We start from the raw sequence: 20,943 nt of genomic DNA, 5'->3' as shown, positions 1-20,943 counted from the left end.
TAAATTGTAAGATTTAATTTAATTGTGAGTTTATAGAACTTTAGACCTAAAAAATGTATCATGGAGATCATATAAGCCAGAGATTTCCAAATTGGGAGGTGCTTCAAAATCACCTGGAGATCTTTTAAAAATACACAGCTTCCCAATTCCCACCCTGCATATCCTGAATAGAACTTTCACAAATGCATATTTTTTTAGAAACTCTCCAACTGATTTTATGCAGAGTGCCTGATCCATCTGCCTTGTTTTTAAGTTGAGGAAATTGAGATCTTTTGAACAAAATCACATCGCATAGGATATATTTAATTAAAAATGATCTAGTTCTGTTTATATATGACTCATTTCATTTTGATCAACTGAAAACCCAAGGATTAGTGATAACTACTTCAAGAATACTTTCGTTGATACAGTCAATGATGCAACTATTCTTATATTTTGGCAAGATAGTTTAGAGATATTCACTTCCATGTAGCAAAATTTTTAAGGTCATCAGTATTTAATGTTGGCAGATTAAAAAATAAATAAATTAAAAATCTTCTAAGGAAAAAAGAACAATTTACAAAAAGAGATTTTAGAAACTTACAGAGGATGTCCTATCTACTTCACAACGGCTGCTCAGAATAAAACAGGCCTCAGCATCATCCATCCTAAATGCAGATGGAAAAATAAGATAATCACACACTGACATATCTGTGTATATCTATGCATTATCTGCAAAATAGAATTCCAGTGCATATAAAGTACGTGTAAACTACGGACATCCTTAGGTTTAAATGAAAGTAGGATTTCTAGGATCGTGACTATATTTGACTATAAACAAAATAATTGTTGTAGATTGGCTATATAACTCAAGAGCTTATAATGACAGAAGTTAAAAAAAGTCAACTTTTATTTTCTCTTTTATCATTGTATATTTTTTTCATATATATACTTTGTGTAAATTGAGGGAGTTGTATTAGCCTTTAGTTTAGATGGATTACATTTTGGCTTCAGTATGTCAACAAAACTAAGAGAGAGGAAACAAAGCTGCTTAGTATTTGTAAGCCAAACTCTACCGTACATTTATATTTCCTGGAGATGAATCATCAACTGTTCGAAAACCTTTCCTTTCATGCTAAAGTTCTATATTTCTTAAATGTAGTGATAAACAGTAATTACGCTTCAGTGCTTGATAAGTAATGTTCTAAAAACATAAAACTGTGTATTTTCAAAATAAGGAATTATTTATCTTTCTGGTTCATTATGATAAAAGAATTTTTCTCCAAAATATTTTCTATGAAAAATCCATGGAATTAGACCAAACCAAACAGTTTTGGAAAAATGTGAAGTAGTCATGGTTATTAAGACACTATGAGCATTGTATAACATTTTCTAAATGTCATCTTCAACAGAGCAATTCAAAACTCATACAACTGACCTTTGGAACTGGTTTGGAGAATCCTACTCCTTGTTTCTTGCATGGGGAATTGTACTGAAGAATGTATTAGTTAACATTAAATCCCAAATCTTCATGTGACATAGGATAAGAAATGAACATAGAAATGGTGCCTTCTTTCTTAATTCAGCTTTTTGAGAATTACCACCCTGCTACCTCTCACTCATCCACACTTTTCTTTTTTATTCTTATGGAGGAATGCTTCTTGCAAATGTGACTGATTTTGCTAAGAAACCATTATTAACACTATTAATACTAAATGAGTGTGTTAATCCTAGGTAGTATCGAGCTAAGATACTAACAGCCAATCCTAATGGCTTAGATTAATTTATTAGGTAGTCAAAAGACTTCATTTATCACAGAAATTCATACTGACCATAATATGTGCATGACTCATTCTTACCATATGAAGAACTTAACTCATTATAATAAATTAAGCATATTGATTACCTATGCAGATGAATATAAAGATCCAAGTTATATTACTGTCTAAGCAACTATTTCTTTACGGTTCCCAAATAATGAGTATAGATAGCAAATAGCAAACACCTGTGTTTTACTTGAGGTAATGGGAGAATCTGACTTATTCTAGAACTGTCATGTATAGTGACAACATATATGAAGTATGTAATCCACAACAAATACTAATATTGGGTGGGCCAAAAGTTTCGTTCAGTCTTTTGGGTAAGATGGCTCTAGTATGGAGAAGGTGCTGCGACTGATTGAACGTGTCAAAAGTTTGCGAAGTTTCGTGCTGGAGATTTCTTGCTGGACGATGCTCCACAGTCGGGTAGACCAGTTGAAGTTGATAAGGATCAAATTGAAACAATAACTGAGAACAATCAACATTATACCACGCGGGAGATAGCCGACATAACCAAATCAAGCGTTGAAAATCATCTACACCAGCTTAGTTATGCGAATCGCTTTGATGTTTGGGTTCCACATAAGTTCAGCGAAAAAAACCTTCTTGACCATGTTTCCACGTGCGATTCTCTACTGAGACGTAATGAAAATGTTCCATTTTTAAAACAAATTGTGATGGGCAAAGAAAAGTGGATACTGTACAACAATGTGGAATGGAAGAGATCATGGGGTAAGTGAAATGAAGCACCACCAACCACACCAAAGGCTGGTCTTCATCCAAAGAAGGTGATGCTGTGTATATGGTGTGATTGGAAGGGAATCTTCTATGATGAGCTCCTTCCAGAAAACCAAACAATTAATTCCAACAAGTACTGCTCCCAATTAGACCAACTGAAAGCAGTACTCGATGAAAAGCGTCCAGAATTAGTTAATATAAAACGTACAACCTTCCATCAGGATAACACAAGACCTCATCTTTCTTTGATGACCAGGCAAAAACTGTTACAGGTTGGCTGGGAAGTTATGATTCATCCACCGTATTCCAGACATTGCCCCTTCGGATTTCCATTTATTTCAGTCTTTAAAAATTCTCTTAATGGAAAAAATTTGAGTTTCCTGGAAGACTGTAAAAGGCACCTGGAACAGTTCTTTGCTCAAAAAGATAAAAAGTTTTGGGAAGATGGAATTACGAAGTTGCCTGAAAAATGGCAGAAGGTAGTGGAACAAAAAGGTGAATACGTTGTTCAATAAAGTTCTTGGTGAAAATGAAAAATGTGTCTTTTATTTTTACTTAAAAAACTGAAGACACTTTTTGGCTCATCCAATATATTCTCAAAGAAGCTTAGTTTTACAATTATGTACCATTCATTATATCCTGACAGTTTCTACTGACTTTTTTGTTTCAGAAGTCATTAAATCTTTGGAAAAATCTCAGTTAAACTGACCTATTATATATAAATCAAAACTAATGTCAGAGTTCCTGTTATGAGCTATCTAGTCATCTTTTGCAGGAGTAAGCAGCAAAAATGAGTTTGGAAATTTTCTTCTGTTCTTTTCCATCACCCACACACCCCCTCCCCCATACACACACAAACACACAGAGAACATGCATAAAGAAACACAGAACATACACAAACACATGGAGAACATGCACCAGTACACATATACTAACACACATACTCAAGCGATCTGGAAAAAAACCAAAACAACAACAAAGAAAAAAACAGTTATGTTATGAAATTGAGGGAAGATACTTTTAAACCTAAAAGAGTTTGTAGGACAACTCAAGGATAAACATGAAGATATGTTTAAAACTTGTAAAACAAGAGAAAACATTGAGCAAAGCTACTTGTGCTAAGGATCTCTTCTGGCTTCTGAAACTAAGGATGCTGTTTTGCAGATGCCCAGATTCCCCAGTGTCTACAGCCTAACCAACCGTCCTCTCACTCTGCCCCCATGAAATGACCCTCATGACCTGTGACAAATGTGTAAGACTATGTCACCTTTAAGCTTGGTGGGCTGGCACCTACACAACAAGAAGAGAGAAACTAAGACCCCTGTCACCTTTCTGATTCTTCCAGTTCCCAAGGACTCTTTCATCTCAGACACCACCGGGCAACACAAGTGTTACCCGACCCGTATATGATACAAGCTCCTTAAATTTAAACCCTGACACGAACTGCTTTGGCATCTCACACAATGTTTAGCCCAAGATTTTTATCTGGGAATAAAAACAGTATCCAGGGATTTGGAGATGACTCTCCTTGAGTCTGGATAACTCAGCTCACCTCCCAGAAGCCTGAGATAATTACGTGACACCACACTTCTCACCGTGTTGTGTGGACACCGTCTGCCAAACATCCCTGCCCTGAGAAAGAGGAGCAAATACGCGGATTTTATATTTTTAACCTTCCAATTTGACCAGCAGTGGGATGAAAGCAAAAGCCTGTATTCAAAAACACACCTTGCAACACTGAAAACTGCTAAAATTTGGAGGAGAGAAAAGATATTAAAACAGTACAAGATGGAAAATATTGAAGAGATATACTCACTTTGCTCGCAACAGATCCTGATCTTTAAGGGCTGAACCTTGAAGGTAGATGACTCTTTGTGACCACATCGGAATCTGTAGGACCCTTCGGACCTGCACATCCATTTCAGTAGGACACAAAATCACCACATAATAATCCTACTCAAAACAAAGGGGGCCATGGGTTAGAGACAATAATGCTTTGTTTTATACTATGTAGGTAAATAGAATATCTAAGAACATTTCGAAATATGATAAAGTAGAAATTAACTCTTATAACAAATAAAAGTTTGCATTTAAAACCTAGCGTTAAATAAAATGATTCAGTAATAAACATAACAGACATATAAAAATCTCATAAATCAATATATTCATCCTGATCTTTTTCAATTTTATTAGTACCAGGAAGGGAAGGTAATCGGTGCTTATACTCAGCACACATTTCCAGTCTACGAAGTTTTCAGTTACGACTTCAGGCTGATTCTAAAAGATAAATTGCATACCAGCCAGAAGTCCTAAGGATCAATTCATACTTCGAATTGTTACTTTTAGAATAAAAACTGTGATGGTGATTTGTATTATTTGGTAATATTATTATGAACTGATAATATTGAAAATATTCTGATGAATATCTGAATGGAAAAAGATTCACAAAAATATTGATAATACTGACAAAGTAACTTAAATTTAAAAGTTTGAGATCAAAATATTTCAAAATAATGGTCTTTTGGAGAAAATAAAAAACAATCTGTAAGAATTTAAAATCTATAAGAATTTAAAATAATTTATCTATAAGAATTCAAATTCTCTGGTAAACACTCACCATTTTATCACTTTATAATATATCTAGTAGGAATTTTTGGAGTTCTAAGAATTCTCCATATTGATATTAGACAAAATAAATTACTAGGGATCAAAATTTGGAAGGATCGAATTTTCCCCAAAATAGATTTTCTTTGTGGGTTATAATAAGCATCTGAAATTATTTAATATGAATAATAAAAAACCTAACCATTAAATTTGGAATTCCTGTAAAAAAGGAAAAATAATTTATGCAAAAACAGAAGAATATATTATATAAGTATCACTTCTAAATTAGATTTTTTTGAATCCAAAAAAGTAGTATTTTAAAAGTTCTCTAAACTATTCAAGAAAAAAGCTCTTTATTTAAGGGAGAGATAATTGATGTACTCAGCACTGTCTTGACCTCAGGATTATCCAAACTCTTGCCACTAATTTATTGGGGAAACACAAGAAATTCAAGTAGCTCTTTGCTGTTTGGACTAGATTAAGTGCCTTGAGCAGCAAAGGAGATGACCTAAGTCTACAATGACCCAGAACCATGGCAAGTGGAAGAAGTATCTGAGGAGTTCGTCTGCATAGACAGAAGAAGAGATTTTTCTGAATTTATGATCTCAATCAGCAAGTTATTTCCCAAATTTTGGTCACTTATTGTTACTATAAATAAGGAAACAAAAGGAAAAATGGAACTTCCAGACTTCCACATTTCTATCAGCAACACTTGATAAAACTCTGAAATATTCAAGTGAGCAGATGATATTGCAATGATTCTTTCATTGTTTTATTATATTTTATGTTAAATTTCACTGTTTCATAAAAATATCATTTATGCATTACCCAAGGGAGAAAAAAGCAATCATTTTAATCAGAGGAAACCTTTCTTTGTAGCAGTAACATAATTCCATCTGTCTTTCAGTATAGATACAGAAGGAAACTTAACATACTGTGTATTCCTCCAGCATTTTTTTCTATGTTCCTGGTTATATTTGTAGTTCTTCATTTTCTCATTCTAAATTTGAGTGTATAAATAAAAATCCTCCAGAACACAGGCTGTACTATGATTAACTGACCTTGACAATGTTAGTAGGTATGATCTGTTTAAAGGTACCTGGAGTCTTGGATGAGCATAGAATTCATTCAAAAAGTCCATGAGTAAGTCAATCTTCAGTGAGCTGACACACAGAACAACGTGCTTTTCAGTTTGAGCTCTGTGTCGACTATAGTTTCCACCTGACTTTTGTCTCTCCATCCACAAATAGGCCAGCTGTTCAAACTGTAATGCATTTTCCACATGTGAATGAAAGACACGGGACATAAAAATAAAAATAAATGCAATACATCTGTTGTTTATTAAGTATACTCAATTTCTTAGATGAAAGTCTTTGAGATTCAAATGATCAGTGTTCCCTTCAATAAGAGGCTCTTCACAGGATGGCTGCAGAGCTTGCTAATGCCTCCCAGGGCCTTCAGGTCTTCAGGAAACACAGTAATATGATTTTCCTATTAAGAGGTCAGGGCACTAAGAGGTCCGTGCCTCTGCTCTGTCCAGTAGGGTATGCAGCTATATATGTCATGCACTGAGTCAAAGAGAAAAGCCTCACTTTTTTCTCCCACATTCTTCTATCAACTTCAGCCCACATCTCCTGCAAGGGGAGATACCCTTACCACCAACAAAAGGCCACATTCTAGTTATTTAGTAGCTGGTATCTAACGGTTGTGGAGTGTATAGGGGAGGGGTGTCATTAAGGATGACATGTATGATTGGATAGGAACGGGAAGATCTTTTTTTTTTTTTTTGCGGTACGCGGGCCTCTCACTGTTGTGGCCTCTCCCGTTGCGGAGCACAGGCTCCGGACGCGCAGGCTCAGCGGCCATGGCTCACGGGACCAGCCACTCCCCGGCATGCGGGATCTTCCCGGATCGGGGCACGAACCCGTGTCCCCTGCATCAGCAGGCGGCCTCTCAACCACTGCGCCACCAGGGAAGCCCGAAGATCATTTTTATACCTATGTAAAGTATATTTCAATACACTGTGTCCAATGGTTCTGTAACGGAACATGCAAGATTTATTTGTATTGGCCACATCCTGTTTCTGACCTGCCCACCCATGGACACCCAGAGTTCATTGCAGGAAAAAGTTGAAGATTGCCTCTACGTACCTTTAGTCTCATTTTATATCTCTGTCCCTTTGCTATCTCCTTATCCATTCTCCAAAATGCTGCATGATAGCTATGTATCATCTTCAGATTTTGTTTTAGTTGACCATCATATGGAAACAATTTTTATTCATTACAACATATGGCTTTTACATGTATTTTCAAGACTCAAGAGAAATCAACACTTCACAAGTATATTTCCTTGAGCTATCATTCTATAATTTAAAAATATACTATCCTACAATCCTAAAATTAACATAAGTACTCTACATTTGAAAGAAAGCACCTTGAAGAATTGAAATGAAATGTGAGCTATCAATTGTGACTGGAGGGAAAAAAAAACTCAGTGTTTCTAATACAATGCAAAAAGGCGTTTCTGATACAATTGTAATTAATTGACTGGATGGAACAATAGCAGGTGTTAATATATTATTGTTAGATTAACAAGCCACCCTGCAATTTTTATTAAATGTGGAAGATTTGATTTCATAAGACTTTGCAGGTTCCTATAAAATTTAACATGGTTGTGTTTACCTGTATGGGGAGAACCACGAGAGCAACACAGATCATGGCAACAACGAAAAGCTTGGACGACCATGTTTCTGGAGTGACATCCCCAAAGCCCACAGTAGAAAACGTCACAATGCAGAAATAAAGGGAGTCAAAGAGATTCAGCTTCTTTCCTATTCGTTCCAGATGTTGGATTCCACAAATGCTAAAGAAACACATGTGTATTACAATTAAAACTTTCAAATTAGGCACACTGCTTCTCATGACTCTCTTGAAAACCAAAGTGCATTTCATAAATCCACTTAGTAGTTAGGAACTTATATGGAACAGTATTTTGATTGAGGAAATATAATTTTTAAGCTTTTTTTCCTACATCAAACAGATATAGTCTTATTTTCATTAGTAGCCAAAAATTGTAGCCAAAGTATCACAAAGTATACTTGAATAGCATGTAAAATAAATAGACTGAATTTCATGGGTGACTTACACAAACATTTTGAATGTGTGTCAAGGAAACACAGACACCAGAATTCACTAGATTTCTTCCCCATCAAAATAGCAATTGTCAGGGGGTGGTGGTGGGATGAATTGGGAGATTGGGATTGACATATATACACTAACATGTTTAAAATAGATAACTAATAAGAACCTGCTGTATAAAAAAAGTAAATAAAATAAAATTCAAAAGAAAATAGCAATAGTCGGTAGTCTTTTTTTTTTTTAACAGAGAGACATTTTTCAGTATATACATGTGGTATAGATATACGTGTATATATTCCATGTGTGTGTGTTCCATACACAGTCATCCTTCAGTATCCCCTGGGGTCTCGTTCCAGGATCCCCACAGATACCAAAATCCACAGATGCTCAAGTCCCTTATATAAAATGGCATAGTATTGATATTTGCATATAACCTATACACATCCTTCTGTATACTTTAAATCATCTCTAGATTACTTATAGTACCTAATACAATGTAAATGCTATAAAAATAGCTATAAATAAGTTGCAAAGTCTATGTAAATAGTTGCTTGTGTGCGGCAAATTCAAGTTTTGTTCTTTGGAACTTTCCGGAAATTTTTTCCCAAATATTTTCAATCTGTGATTGGTTGAATCCACAAATGTGGAACTTGTGGATACAGAGGGACAACTGTATACAGGAAAGGCTTGAGGAGTTAACCATTGCAAGGTGCCCCTAAAAATGAGTCTCTAAGTAGATCGATTATCTGTACAAAGCTTTCGATGATATGAAAGTAAGGGAACAGCATAGAAATTGTTATAAGATGTTCCCAAAGTAGAATTCCTAAAATAGCATTAGAAATAGCACTGCTACTAGCTAAAAAAAAAAAAAAGGCTATGAAACATGCATATATGTGCAATGTTGGAGGGAAATGAGATTTGTAACATAAAAAATCAGCAATAAAAAGGAATCTAGTACTGATGCATGTTAAAATATGAACAAGCCAAAAAAAGAGTGAAAGAAGCCCGATGTAAAGGACTACATATTGTATGATTCTGTTTATATGAAATGTCCAGAAAAGACACAGAAAGCATATTAAGGGTTGCTTGGGACTGATGGTAGGAATGGGGTGATGAAAATGTTCTAAAACTGGACTGTGGTGATGATTGCAGAGCCTTGTAAATATATTAAAAATGATTGATTTTTACACTTAACATGAGTGAATTTTATGGTATGTAAATTACACCTTTATAAAGCTGTCAAAAAAATCCCTGTATGCTTCTGGATACTCCTTGTAACTTCTATACAGAAGCAGACACAGCTTGATTATGATGACCAAGAAGATGTGCTATTCAATGTTTAAACTACAGAAATTCCTTTTCCAGCCTTTTAAGATATCTATGTATTTGTCTAAGTTACATATCATAAATATTCAATTATCTTAAATCTTTTTAAGGCAGAGTATATAAGCCACTGGATAGTTAGGAAGATGGGTAGGCACACAGGTAGATAAACCAAGGGATAGAAGAGAAACAGTAGGGTACATGTCATCATTTTGCTTCTGAGGCAGGAACTGTTCTGTTCTTTTTCTGTTTTCTTAACTCCAGGTCTCCAGAACATTTCAACAAAATTTCACTTGTTCTATGTTCAGAAATTTTGTGTAAGCTGCCAGGTCATAATAGTTGACTCATGTCAGTTTATTTTCTCAGCTCTATGCAATATACCAGCCAAGTTAATTCTAAGACTATTCAGATGGAGCCTTCGTACAACCAAAGAGAACAACTGTTTGATAACAATAGACCTTTCTGTGGAATATGTTTTTTACTTTATTTAAAATAATTTATATTTGAGAAGGTAAACAACTTCGCATCACTTTTACACTTCAGTAGGAAATAGAATGAGGAAAAATATAATTTATATACTTTTAAGAATTCAAATGTTACTGAAGGGCTTACTATATTTTGCATCACTACACATTAAAAGCAAATCTTTGTTTATAGATAAAATGTACATTTCCTAATTCAGACAGGTGTTACCGTGACCAGAACTACCAGAAAAAAATCTCCTGCTCTGCTTCCTGGTCTTCAGTTTGTCCTTCTTTTAATGCGACCCACTCATAAAGGCCATATTCATATTCTTTAAACACAGCTTGGATATATCAATCTCAGGTTCAAAAAAGCAACTAGATTCTCACTGTTGAAGAACACTTTCTTTTTTTTTGTTTGTTTGTTTTTTTCGGTACGCGGGCCTCTCACTGCTGTGGCCTCTCCCGTTGCAGAGCACAGGCTCTGGACGCACAGGTTCAGTGGCCATGGCTCACGGGCCCAGCCGCTCCGCGGCATGTGGGATCTTCCCGGACCAGGGCACAAACCCGTGTCCCCTCCATCGGCAGGCGGACTCTCAACCACTGCGCCACCAGGGAAGCCCGAGAACACTTTCTAATTTGTGGTGTGACATACTATTATAATAGCTGCCAATAAATCAATTCTTATGTTCATTCTCCTTTGCAACATGATATTGCTGTACTTCCCACTAAGGTGTACAGTGTGTCTCTCCTTGACCTTGAATTTAAGCTGGCCTATTGACTTGTTTTGACCAATAGAGTATTGTGGAAGTGATGCTGTGTGAGTTGCATAAGCCTAGACCTTAGGGGACACTGAAGTTCTTGTTCTCACTTTCTTGGAAGTCTAAGACCAAGACTTCCAAGTCTTGGAAGTTCTGAAGACACTGAAGTTCTTGTTCTCACTCATGGTGCTGTGCAGCAGCCCCATATAGTCAACTGGAGGATGAGGGGCCATGCGGAGAAAAAACAGCATGTCCCAGCTGCCAGCCAGCACAAACAGCTGCACAGCAGAAAGACGCCGTCTTAGACTCACCAGCACCTGTGAGGCCGTCACGTGACTGAAGCCAAAAGAGTAATCACAGGTGAGAACAGCAGAAAAACTGCCCCAGTCACCCATCACACAACTGTGAGAAACTACAAAGTTTGGGGTTTGGCAGTGGCTTGTTATTCAGCAATAGATACGTGGTGCATATAGAATTAACTAGAATCCAAGGGCTTCCCTGGTGGCGCAGTGGTTAAGAATCTGCCTGCCAATGCAGGGGACATGGGTTCAAGCCCTGGTCTGGGAAGATCCCACATGCCGCAGAGCAATTAAGCCCGCGAGCCACTACTTCTGAGCCCACGTGCCACAACTACTGAAGCCCGCGCGCCTAGAGCCCATGCTCCGCAACAAAAGAAGCCACCGCAATGAGGAGCCCGCCCACGGCAACATAGAGTGGCCCTGCTCACCGCAATGAGAGAAAGCCCACACGCAGCAATGAAGAGCCAACCCAGCCAAAAATAAAGAAAGAAAATAAATGAAAATGAAATAAAATAAGGTGCCTCTAGTAAAGAGAAATAAGGTGGAAAATAAGGTGAAAAAGTAGCAGATAATTAATAATCATTTGATAAATCTTTGCAAAGCTTTGTAAGAAAAAAGAATTAACTAGAATCCAAAACCTGGATCTAACCTGTTTTTTCTTCGTTTGTCTCACTTATCTCCCTTTTACATGTTATTTGGACTGTTTGCTTATCATAATATATATAACCTATGGCCCAATGTATACCTTTTGCCCAATCTGTTTCTTTCAATTGAAAATCCTCTTTCTCCAATACCTACAAGAATTCCCATTTTTTGAAACCCTAGCTCAGATATGACCTCCCTCATGAAGACTTTTTTGTATCCCAAGCTACAGTGTTTCTGATGAATTTCTAAAGTATATATGAGTTCATGTCTTAGATAGCTACACTTTTACAAATATGTATATATATATATATTTAGTGTTAAATATTTATCAATGCTACTCAACTATTATCAACCTCGATGACAGTATTTATACTTTATAATCTTCCTACAACACTTAGAACAAAGTGCATAGCAGCTATCCAGTAGCTAACTGCTAAATGAACAAAATAACATTTAATTAAACCCTGCTCAAATAATATATACAAACAAACTCCAAAAAATAGTTCATGCATGTTTCAGTTTTTTATTACTGCATAACAAACTCCCCCAAACTTATTGGTTTAAAAAAGTAACAATTTATCATCTCACATAGTTCGGTGGGAAGCTCCTTTGGTTTTCTTGGGCTCACACCTGCAGCTGTGTTCAGCTAGAAGTCTGGCTGAATGGAAGGCTCAGGATGGTCCCACCACTGGGGTCTATGGTCAGGTTTCATTGTTGGCTGTGGCGCCTAGTTTCTCTCCATGAGACCTCTTAGCCTCCAATCAATCAACCAGCTTCCTTTTTGGCATGGCAGCTGCAAGCCCTCTGAAGACCTAGCTTTGATCTGCCCATTCTATTTGCCAAAGAAAGTCACAAGATCATCCCAGATTGAAGGAGTGTGGAAACAGACTCCATGTCTTCATGAGAGGAGCCACAAAATATTATGGCTATGCTTTTCAATCTACCAAACTGTATACATGATAATACCTATCACAACCTATGTAAATCTTAATAAATTTTGCTGAATAAACCATATTGCAAGGTATTTAATTTCCTTGATATGGTTGTAGTTAAATCTATACTTACAAGCATTTTTTTATAATCCTTATGCAACATTCCATTTACTTGACCTGGGAAAATCATGTGAGCCTTTCACTTATTTGTTAATATTACACTTACACTTGAAGGACTTGGTATACCTTAATGCTCTCTAAATTGATATGAAAATGAAGACCCCTAAAATGATAAGAAAATGAAACAGTTGTTGCATATTTGGTATAATTATACAAAAGCAAAGTCAACTTTTTAAAAGAAGACTAATAAAGATGAATACACTGAATTACTTTTAGAGTTTTCCTCTGATTTTGAATAGGCTCGTCTGCTGGTTTCTCTTAGGGGCTCATTAAATGGGCCACTGCTTAGGTTCATGAGTAACAATGTCCCTACAGTTTTTAAAACATTGATGTCAACATATGATCTTCTAAGTCAATAAATATTTTTGTAATAAATAAATGACTTTTGTTCCTTCTCCCCAAGAGAAAATGATGCAGAGGATACTTAAATATCTAGCCCGAGAACACAATAATCCTTTTAAATTATAGGTCAAATCTTGTTCCCTCTCTGTTTCTAACTCTCAGTGCCACATTCAGAATAAAATCCCAAACACCTGGCTCTTCTCTGACCTCATCTTCCGAGATCACCCCGAATTCACTGTCCTCTAGTCCCTCAGCCTCACTGCAGTCAAGCATCAACCAGCTTCTCTCAATGCCTTCCCTTTATTTCCAATAGACATCTCAAAGTTAACATGTCCAAATGGAATCCTAAACTTCCTCTCAAACTCTTCATCATTGGATGGTGGCAAAGAGAGCTTTCTTGAACCAAAATCCTGGAATCATCCTGGACTTTTTTTTTTCTTTTTTTATAACAACCCATATCCAATCTTTTAGCAAACTCCACTGCTTCTAACTTCAAAATATAACCAGACTCCACAATCACTACTCACCATTTATACTGCCACCACAATGATCCCTGCCATCAGGTTTTTTTCCCTCCACTGCAGTAAACATCCCCACCCTTTTTCCAACAGCTTATAGTCGACCCGTCTGCCAGAGCTGCCCTATGACAACATGAGTCAAGCCATGCTATTCCTCTACTTAAAGCCCTGAGAGGGCTCCCTCTTTCGCTTAGACTAAAAAGCTAACAATCTTTCATTTGTCTCCAGCGTGCTCCTCTATCCGACCCTTCCCTATGCCTTTTGGACTAATTTTCTACTTTCCTCCCTATGGTTTGCTCTGCCCCAGCTACACTGGCATTCTTGCTTTCTGACCAACATGACAGGCATGGTCCGGACTCAGGGTCCTGTCATGGACTGCTCTCTCTGGCTGGACCCTATTGCCGAGATATTGCCATGGCTATCTCCTCACATCCTTCAAGTCTTTACTTCTATCCTGACCATCATATATACTCCAAGTCTTTCTTATACTGCTTAATTAAAAAAATATATAATAGTTTTAGTCATTTGCTGGGTTTGATGCCCATTATCCATAAACCTCTATAAGAATGGAGGCTATTAGGACAGAGTCACATGGTGTCTTCATCTATGTTGCCTGAGCACCTATATTACTGCCAAGAACATAATGATGTGCATTAATATTTCCTGAATGAATGAGGGTCTGAATGTAAAATACACAGATCTCTGTTGCCCACATTTAAATCACCTAGCTATTTAGCCTGTTTAGATAGATATAAACTAAATACATTTCATTAAAGAAAGAGCACACAAAAATGTTTATCTCACCACTGTCTTAATGGTGGAATCTAATACAACTAAGAGGCAAGGCTAAATACTTCTTTGTCAAAACAGGCAAATGACTTTCCCACCACCTTTTGAAATATTCGAGTACTTATAAACAAGTAAATTAGGTTTTATTTTTCTTAGTAATTCGCTTTTGTAACCCCATCATTTGTTTAGTTAGCATTACTTAATATGATAAATACAAAATTTGGAAATTTAAAATGCATTGACTTACTTATTGAAACCCATTCTGCTTGGGTAATAGGCGAGCAAATTGTATAACTAAAAATTTGTCTTTTTATAAAATCAAATTTAATATTCAAATATAAAACTTGTATTTATTTAGTCTTGTTAACATTCTAAACTTTCTGTCACTAACATATTTAAAAACGGTTTGAATTACTGAATTAAACTGATTATATTTCACGATTTACTAATCAAAATTTTACCCAAAATCCCATTCATGTTAGTGAGTGAATCTTGCATACATTAATACTAAGTTCAGTCAATCAGGTTAGTTACATAGCTATCATAATAACAAAAGTATCCAGCTTATGTTTTATGGAAGAAACAAATTACTCTCCAACATTAGAGAGAGATTTGCCTACAATAACTTTATGATCTTGACTTCGTTGTTGGGATTCACTTTCACATGAACTTCTGCAACTATTTCCCTTATGTTCTATTGTAAAGAATCACATTATTCGAAAGGTAGAAACACTTTAGAAGGGAATTCTGCAGAATTTGCACTAACATCAAATTCTAAGATAGGATCTTCACATTATTTAAACAAAAAAGTCTTTCAAACCTCCTCTAGAATTATAAAAATTAGATTTTAAAAGTATTTTGAAAATTACTTGTTGCATGTTTTTATTTTACAAAAGTAAATACTAACACATGGGGAAGCTTAATAAAAAGGCAGAGACCAGACTACTCTGATCACATTATATGGACACAGCATCACTTTCTGATACTAGTTATAGAGCATCTACATGCAACACGTGGAGAATGTTAAGAATATCTGCCAACTTATTACATACCATTTTGGTTATAGGTGACACAACTAGGAATGTTTTAAAGAAATATGAAAACTTGTATTACTCTTCTATGTCAATCATTCAAATAAAAATACTTTAATATTATTCATATAAATTATCTTTCTAAACAATAATTCAGCTACTTTTATGAAGGAACGTAAAAAGTGCACTTTCAGGAGAGATAGATACACAGATAGTTTACTGTTACTTTATTATATAATTCTTGAGGCTAAGACAGTTTTAGCATTGAAATACCATTTTATTTTACTATGCATAAACATTAATATTTCATTTATACGTTAGCTATTTTTCCTAGCACTGTGAATGCTACAATGTGCTGCATAAGGATTTGAAGCTATTCAGTGATTATAATCCATTTTAATATAGATTGTTATCTTATTTCATTCACAGATGTCTTTTGAGTCATTATTAAATGAAAACTGCCTCTTCTCCCGATCATAATTGATGAAGTTCAGTTAATTATTATTTTGTCTCTGTACCCAGAAGTGATTTTAATGATGGCACAGATTTTCTGATAAACTAAATCCAAGAATGTGCTCAAATACAGCACATTCATAATCAAAATATCCTATTTTGCCTTTTTATAAAAGAGATACATCTGTTCAGTCAGTCAAAGCCCAAGGTAAACTATTCAAGTTATATCCTGAAATGAAAGTAGCAGTAGGATTTAATAATATAGAATTAAAAAATAAATAATCATAGCTGGTGGATATTAGTAAACACTCTGTTACCTTCAAATTTCCTAGTAATCAAATTTAATGTTGTTTTGTGACTGGGCCATAATATTTAAGAAAAAAAGCTCACTTAAATGCTTAATTTTAACGGATACCTAATTGTAACCAAATTTTTGTTTATTATCACGTATCCCCTGCCTAAACATTTGAAATTAAATAATTTACTACAATCTAAGATATAAAAATAGACCAATATCACACCATGTTCTATTTGCCTTTTTGTTTCTTTAATTTGCATACAAGTTACTCAGATTCATTTGTAGTGAGTGACTTTGAAATGAAAAGTTGCAAATGAATATATTTTTCTTATAATTTCTCTACTGTAAAAATACCTATCAATTTTAAATTTAAAAACGATTTCTATAAAACCAGTAAGTGCAATAATATTTTAATCAAATGTTTAAAATGGAAAAAGGGTGAACTAGTATCATAAAGGTAAGTCATGTTTATTCATACAAATACACTTATTGATGGCTTACTAGTGCCAGGCACTGCACTGTATGTTAGAGATGCAGATACATGACATCTTAGTCTACACAAAAACAGTTTCTAAAATCTAAAGTGAATGATTCTGACCTCAACTTTATAACACTAATTACTACTAGCAATAACACCATAAATTAATAATCAAACATTTAATTCATAACTTGATTAATACTAACTTAGGGAAACTACTTAAGCTTTTTAAACATCATGCTCCTCAACTGAAAAGTAAACGTAATCATGTTAACTTCTTCATTTGGTTATTATGAGAATTAAGCGGCCTAATGCTCAGTGAAATGCCTGACACCTAAGAACCTTCAATGAATTCATTAGTAATTTTGTTATTTATATGACAGCCCCAGCATAAAAGAAAAAGAAACACAAAAATGAGTCAAATATAAGGATCCAATATCTCCACATAAGTGTTAAAAAGCCCTCTCCACTTGACAAAAAGCTAAATGCAAGAGAGTCAGGGACTGTGGAGGAAGAAACTGGCAATGAGAAAATAGCCTGTCTGTTCTCTTTGCTGTGGATTAGCTAACAGAGTTGTTAGCAGCAGAAAACCACTCATGGATTAATGAATATCTGTAATCGTGTCCAATCTTTTCTCCGCCCTGTAACTCTTAACTGCTAGGGGAAGTGGAAACATGGGCAAGTGTGGAAGGCTCTAAAAAGAAAAGTTAGGGGCTTCCCTGGTGGCACAGTAGTTGAGAGTCCGTCTGCCGATGTAGGGGACATGGGTTCGTGCCCTGGTCCGGGAGGATCCCACATGCCGCTGAGCGGCTGGGCCCGTGAGCCATGGCCGCTGAGCCTGCGCGTCCAGAGCCTGTGCCCCGCAACGGGAGAGGCCACAACAGTGAGAGGCCCGCGTACCCCCCCAAAAAAAAAAAAAAAAGAAAAAAACAAGAGTTAGGCAATTTGCAAGGTAAACCTATAATCTTTAACTATTTAGAAAGATGGTCATGCTGATATTAGTTGACCTTTGGAGGGTTCACTGTCGTCATTTACAGAAAGGGACAACTAATTCTTGGTAATGCAGTAAGGGAAAAAAAAAAAAAAAAGTTAGGTGTTATTTCTGGGCCAAAATGTCAATATCAGGCTAGTGACTTGTTCTAAAAAGGAATACTTATTTTAAAAAAAGGACTACTTATCCCTGAGATTGCTTAAATGAAAGAATTCCTATTGTGATTATATAAAAGACTGTACATATGTATATTATATATGTATCTATTTTTAAAATTCACTGACAGGTAGCTACTAAGCATATCATTATATGGTAATATTTTAAGATTTAAATGTTAAAATCATAATATTTTGAAAAAAACAGTACAATTTTCTCTTTTTATATTATTTAACATATTAACTCATACTCAAGGGTATCATTTAAATATGTATTTAATTTTATATAACTTATGAATTTTCTATCTTATGAAGATAAAATATACCTAGTTTTTGAAATTCTATGCATTTTGAGAAGCAGAGTATTCCTGCCATAGAGTATTCCTGCCATTCACATATTTATATTTTTTTCATAATTGTAGTCAGTATTCACAATACTGGGCTTAAACTGGAATTTCAAAAATCTTTCACATAGCCATTTCTGCCTTAATGCAATTTAGTTTTATATGAATACTCACTTGTGACAATGTCTATTTTAAAGATCATTGTCACAGAATAAAAAACCATTGAGGAATTTTATAGCAAGCACTTTGGAAAGTTTTTTGTTTTTTGTTTTAAATCAAGTGGACATGCATTTAAACTATGCAGATTGGAGGATGAAATGCCAACTAGTCAAATATGTCTTTAAATACCAACTCAGAACTTGATTACCACCAACATGCACCAAAAACAGAGAAATGCCCTCGAGATTTCATATCATCCAATACTTCCATGATCAATAAGGACAAAGACTGACTATATGACTAGAACCATATGAACAAACACAGCTCATGAACGATACAATGTTTTGCTTGGTTTTCAACCAATATTTGTTGTTTTTCAATATGACCTATAGATATCAAGGAATAAAGGCAACAGATAATATCAGCATAAGAAAAGAAACAGTAGGAAAAATTCTGCAGATGGAGAGGGATATAAATTATTTAATTTTGGGATATGTTGAATTTATCATTCCTGTAAAATATTATGTCCAATTCATTGCAATAAAGTAGTTTATTAATATATACCTATAAGAAGCCATACCTACACGCCTTGGGTAAATCTTACCTGATGGTAATTTTTTTACAGTTCTAATATTTTCAATTCCAAAAAACAGTAATATGCACTTGTTATTACAAGACAAATAACAAAGATATAAATAAGAATTAATATCATTCCACCTCTTTCTATCCATGAGGTAATAATATTTAGTATATACCCTTTTGCTTGTTTGGCATTTTGTTTTGTTTGCTTTTGTACTTAATGTAAATGCACTTTTGATTTGAGTTTGGCAATTTATTACTATAGGATTTTTATATCTATCTTTTTAAAGTGATCTTGGGTTACAGTTTTATATCCCAACCCATGTTCCCTGAAAAGCCAGTTTGCTGACCAGACATAGGGGTATACAGTCAAATACATCTGGCAACTCTGAGTTAAGTATATTTTATTTAGCAAAGGATTTTTCAGATCCCTTTAATGAGTTAATGTTGATCATGAATCTCTGAGAATAGAATACTTTTCATAGGATTAACCAAACATATCTGCCAAAGTTCTTACTTTTGATAGAGTATCTTGAAGTAGGAGCATTTTATGAACTAAAATATGAGAACATCAGCCCATAATTTGTGCTCTGAGTATTTTAGAATAACTGTTTAGTTTAATCATTAAATGATTTGGGTAACTTTGTACCTTTGTCCATGTCCTGAATTACACCACCCTGGATTTACTGTTCCTTGAAGAAGTTTAACAATGAAACATTCAGTCCCTGGAGTTTTTTGCTTTGTTTTGTTTTTTTAATTGAGATCAAAAGATATAATTTTTAAATGCAATATTTTAAAGGTGTTCCATCTCTACCCTTAATCTCAATTTATTTAATACTACTTAAAAACCCATAAATATGCATTTTGGAATGACCTACCATTCCTTCCATAGATCCACAAAAATCAATATGCCTCGCTCATAATTCCTTGGTCTTTACCGACTTCCTACAAAACTGAACTTTGAGCACATATGACAAAGGACAGTTTATAAATACAGGCCCACAGCAGCTGTACTGAGTGCTGGATATACATAGAAGAGTCCTCTCTTTCTTCCTGCTCACAAAGAAGCTAAGAGAATAGGACAAATTTTTTCATAAGCACTGTAATTATTTAGATGTGGATCGCCAAATTGAGCATGTTATATGAAAAAGAAGACTCCAAATTTTATCTCATTAAAAAATTTATAAATTCTCCTTTTTTGTTAACTGAAATAGTGTTAAATCTTAGGATAATTTTTTCAAAAGTATTCAAACACATGCAAAAATCATAATCACATTAATTAAAAAAGGATTAGGCTCCATTTTACACTAAATATATAAAGCGATGATATATAGTATACCACACATTTAATTTCTAGTTAAACTTAGGAAAAAATAAGGCTAATGTAAAGTATTTATTTCTTAAGTCTCACTTTCACTAAATACTCCTCCATTTAGAAACGCTAACATCTTAATTCATATATTTTAAAATCTACTTTGTTTCTCTTTCACTCACTTAGTGAAAGAAGGAAATTATGTAAGGCTATACGCTACACTAACCATAACAAAATGGTAAGTGTTCTTTCTTATATTAAATATTTCAATTAAAGAGATTCCACATTGTCCCTTGCCAGTCCTACAGAATACATTTATTTTCACAAAATTACATTAAATTTCAGTTTATTACATTTCCTCTCTTTTCATCAATAATGACCTAAACAAAATAAAAGCATCTACTCGATAGTCTATGTAAATTTCTCATAGGCTCATCAGCCTATAGGCCATTACTAGTGTATTGCACACAGATGGAAGTAGGATTTTTTGCTCATGGTAGGAAAGACGGAATTTATAATCATGTAGTGTTTTTTTTCTATGTTCCTCAGGTTATATGTTGAGCATGTATTCATATTCATCCATAATTATTTATTAAAAGAATGGGTACTGTGTGT

General features: G+C 34.8%; 1 protein-coding gene across 1 annotated transcript in view; it reads right to left on the bottom strand.

The window, feature by feature from the left end:
* The window catches only part of KCNT2 (potassium sodium-activated channel subfamily T member 2), a 281,133-nt gene that overhangs the window by 162,685 nt on the left and 97,505 nt on the right, over nt 1–20,943 (bottom strand). The window contains exons 10-13 of the mRNA XM_027122465.1: nt 7,823–8,003; nt 6,241–6,405; nt 4,354–4,490; nt 584–647 (exon numbers count right to left, since the gene is read on the bottom strand). Coding sequence (XP_026978266.1) covers nt 584–647; nt 4,354–4,490; nt 6,241–6,405; nt 7,823–8,003 — 547 coding nt within the window. The remainder of the gene's footprint in view (nt 1–583; nt 648–4,353; nt 4,491–6,240; nt 6,406–7,822; nt 8,004–20,943) is intronic.

The sequence above is a fragment of the Aethalodelphis obliquidens genome, unplaced genomic scaffold (assembly GCF_003676395.1).
Source record: "Aethalodelphis obliquidens isolate GAN/ISIS:26980383/991018 unplaced genomic scaffold, ASM367639v1 scaffold24, whole genome shotgun sequence".
NCBI classification, from domain to species: Eukaryota; Metazoa; Chordata; class Mammalia; order Artiodactyla; family Delphinidae; genus Aethalodelphis; species Aethalodelphis obliquidens.
This window is presented reverse-complemented; position numbering and strand designations above follow the sequence as displayed.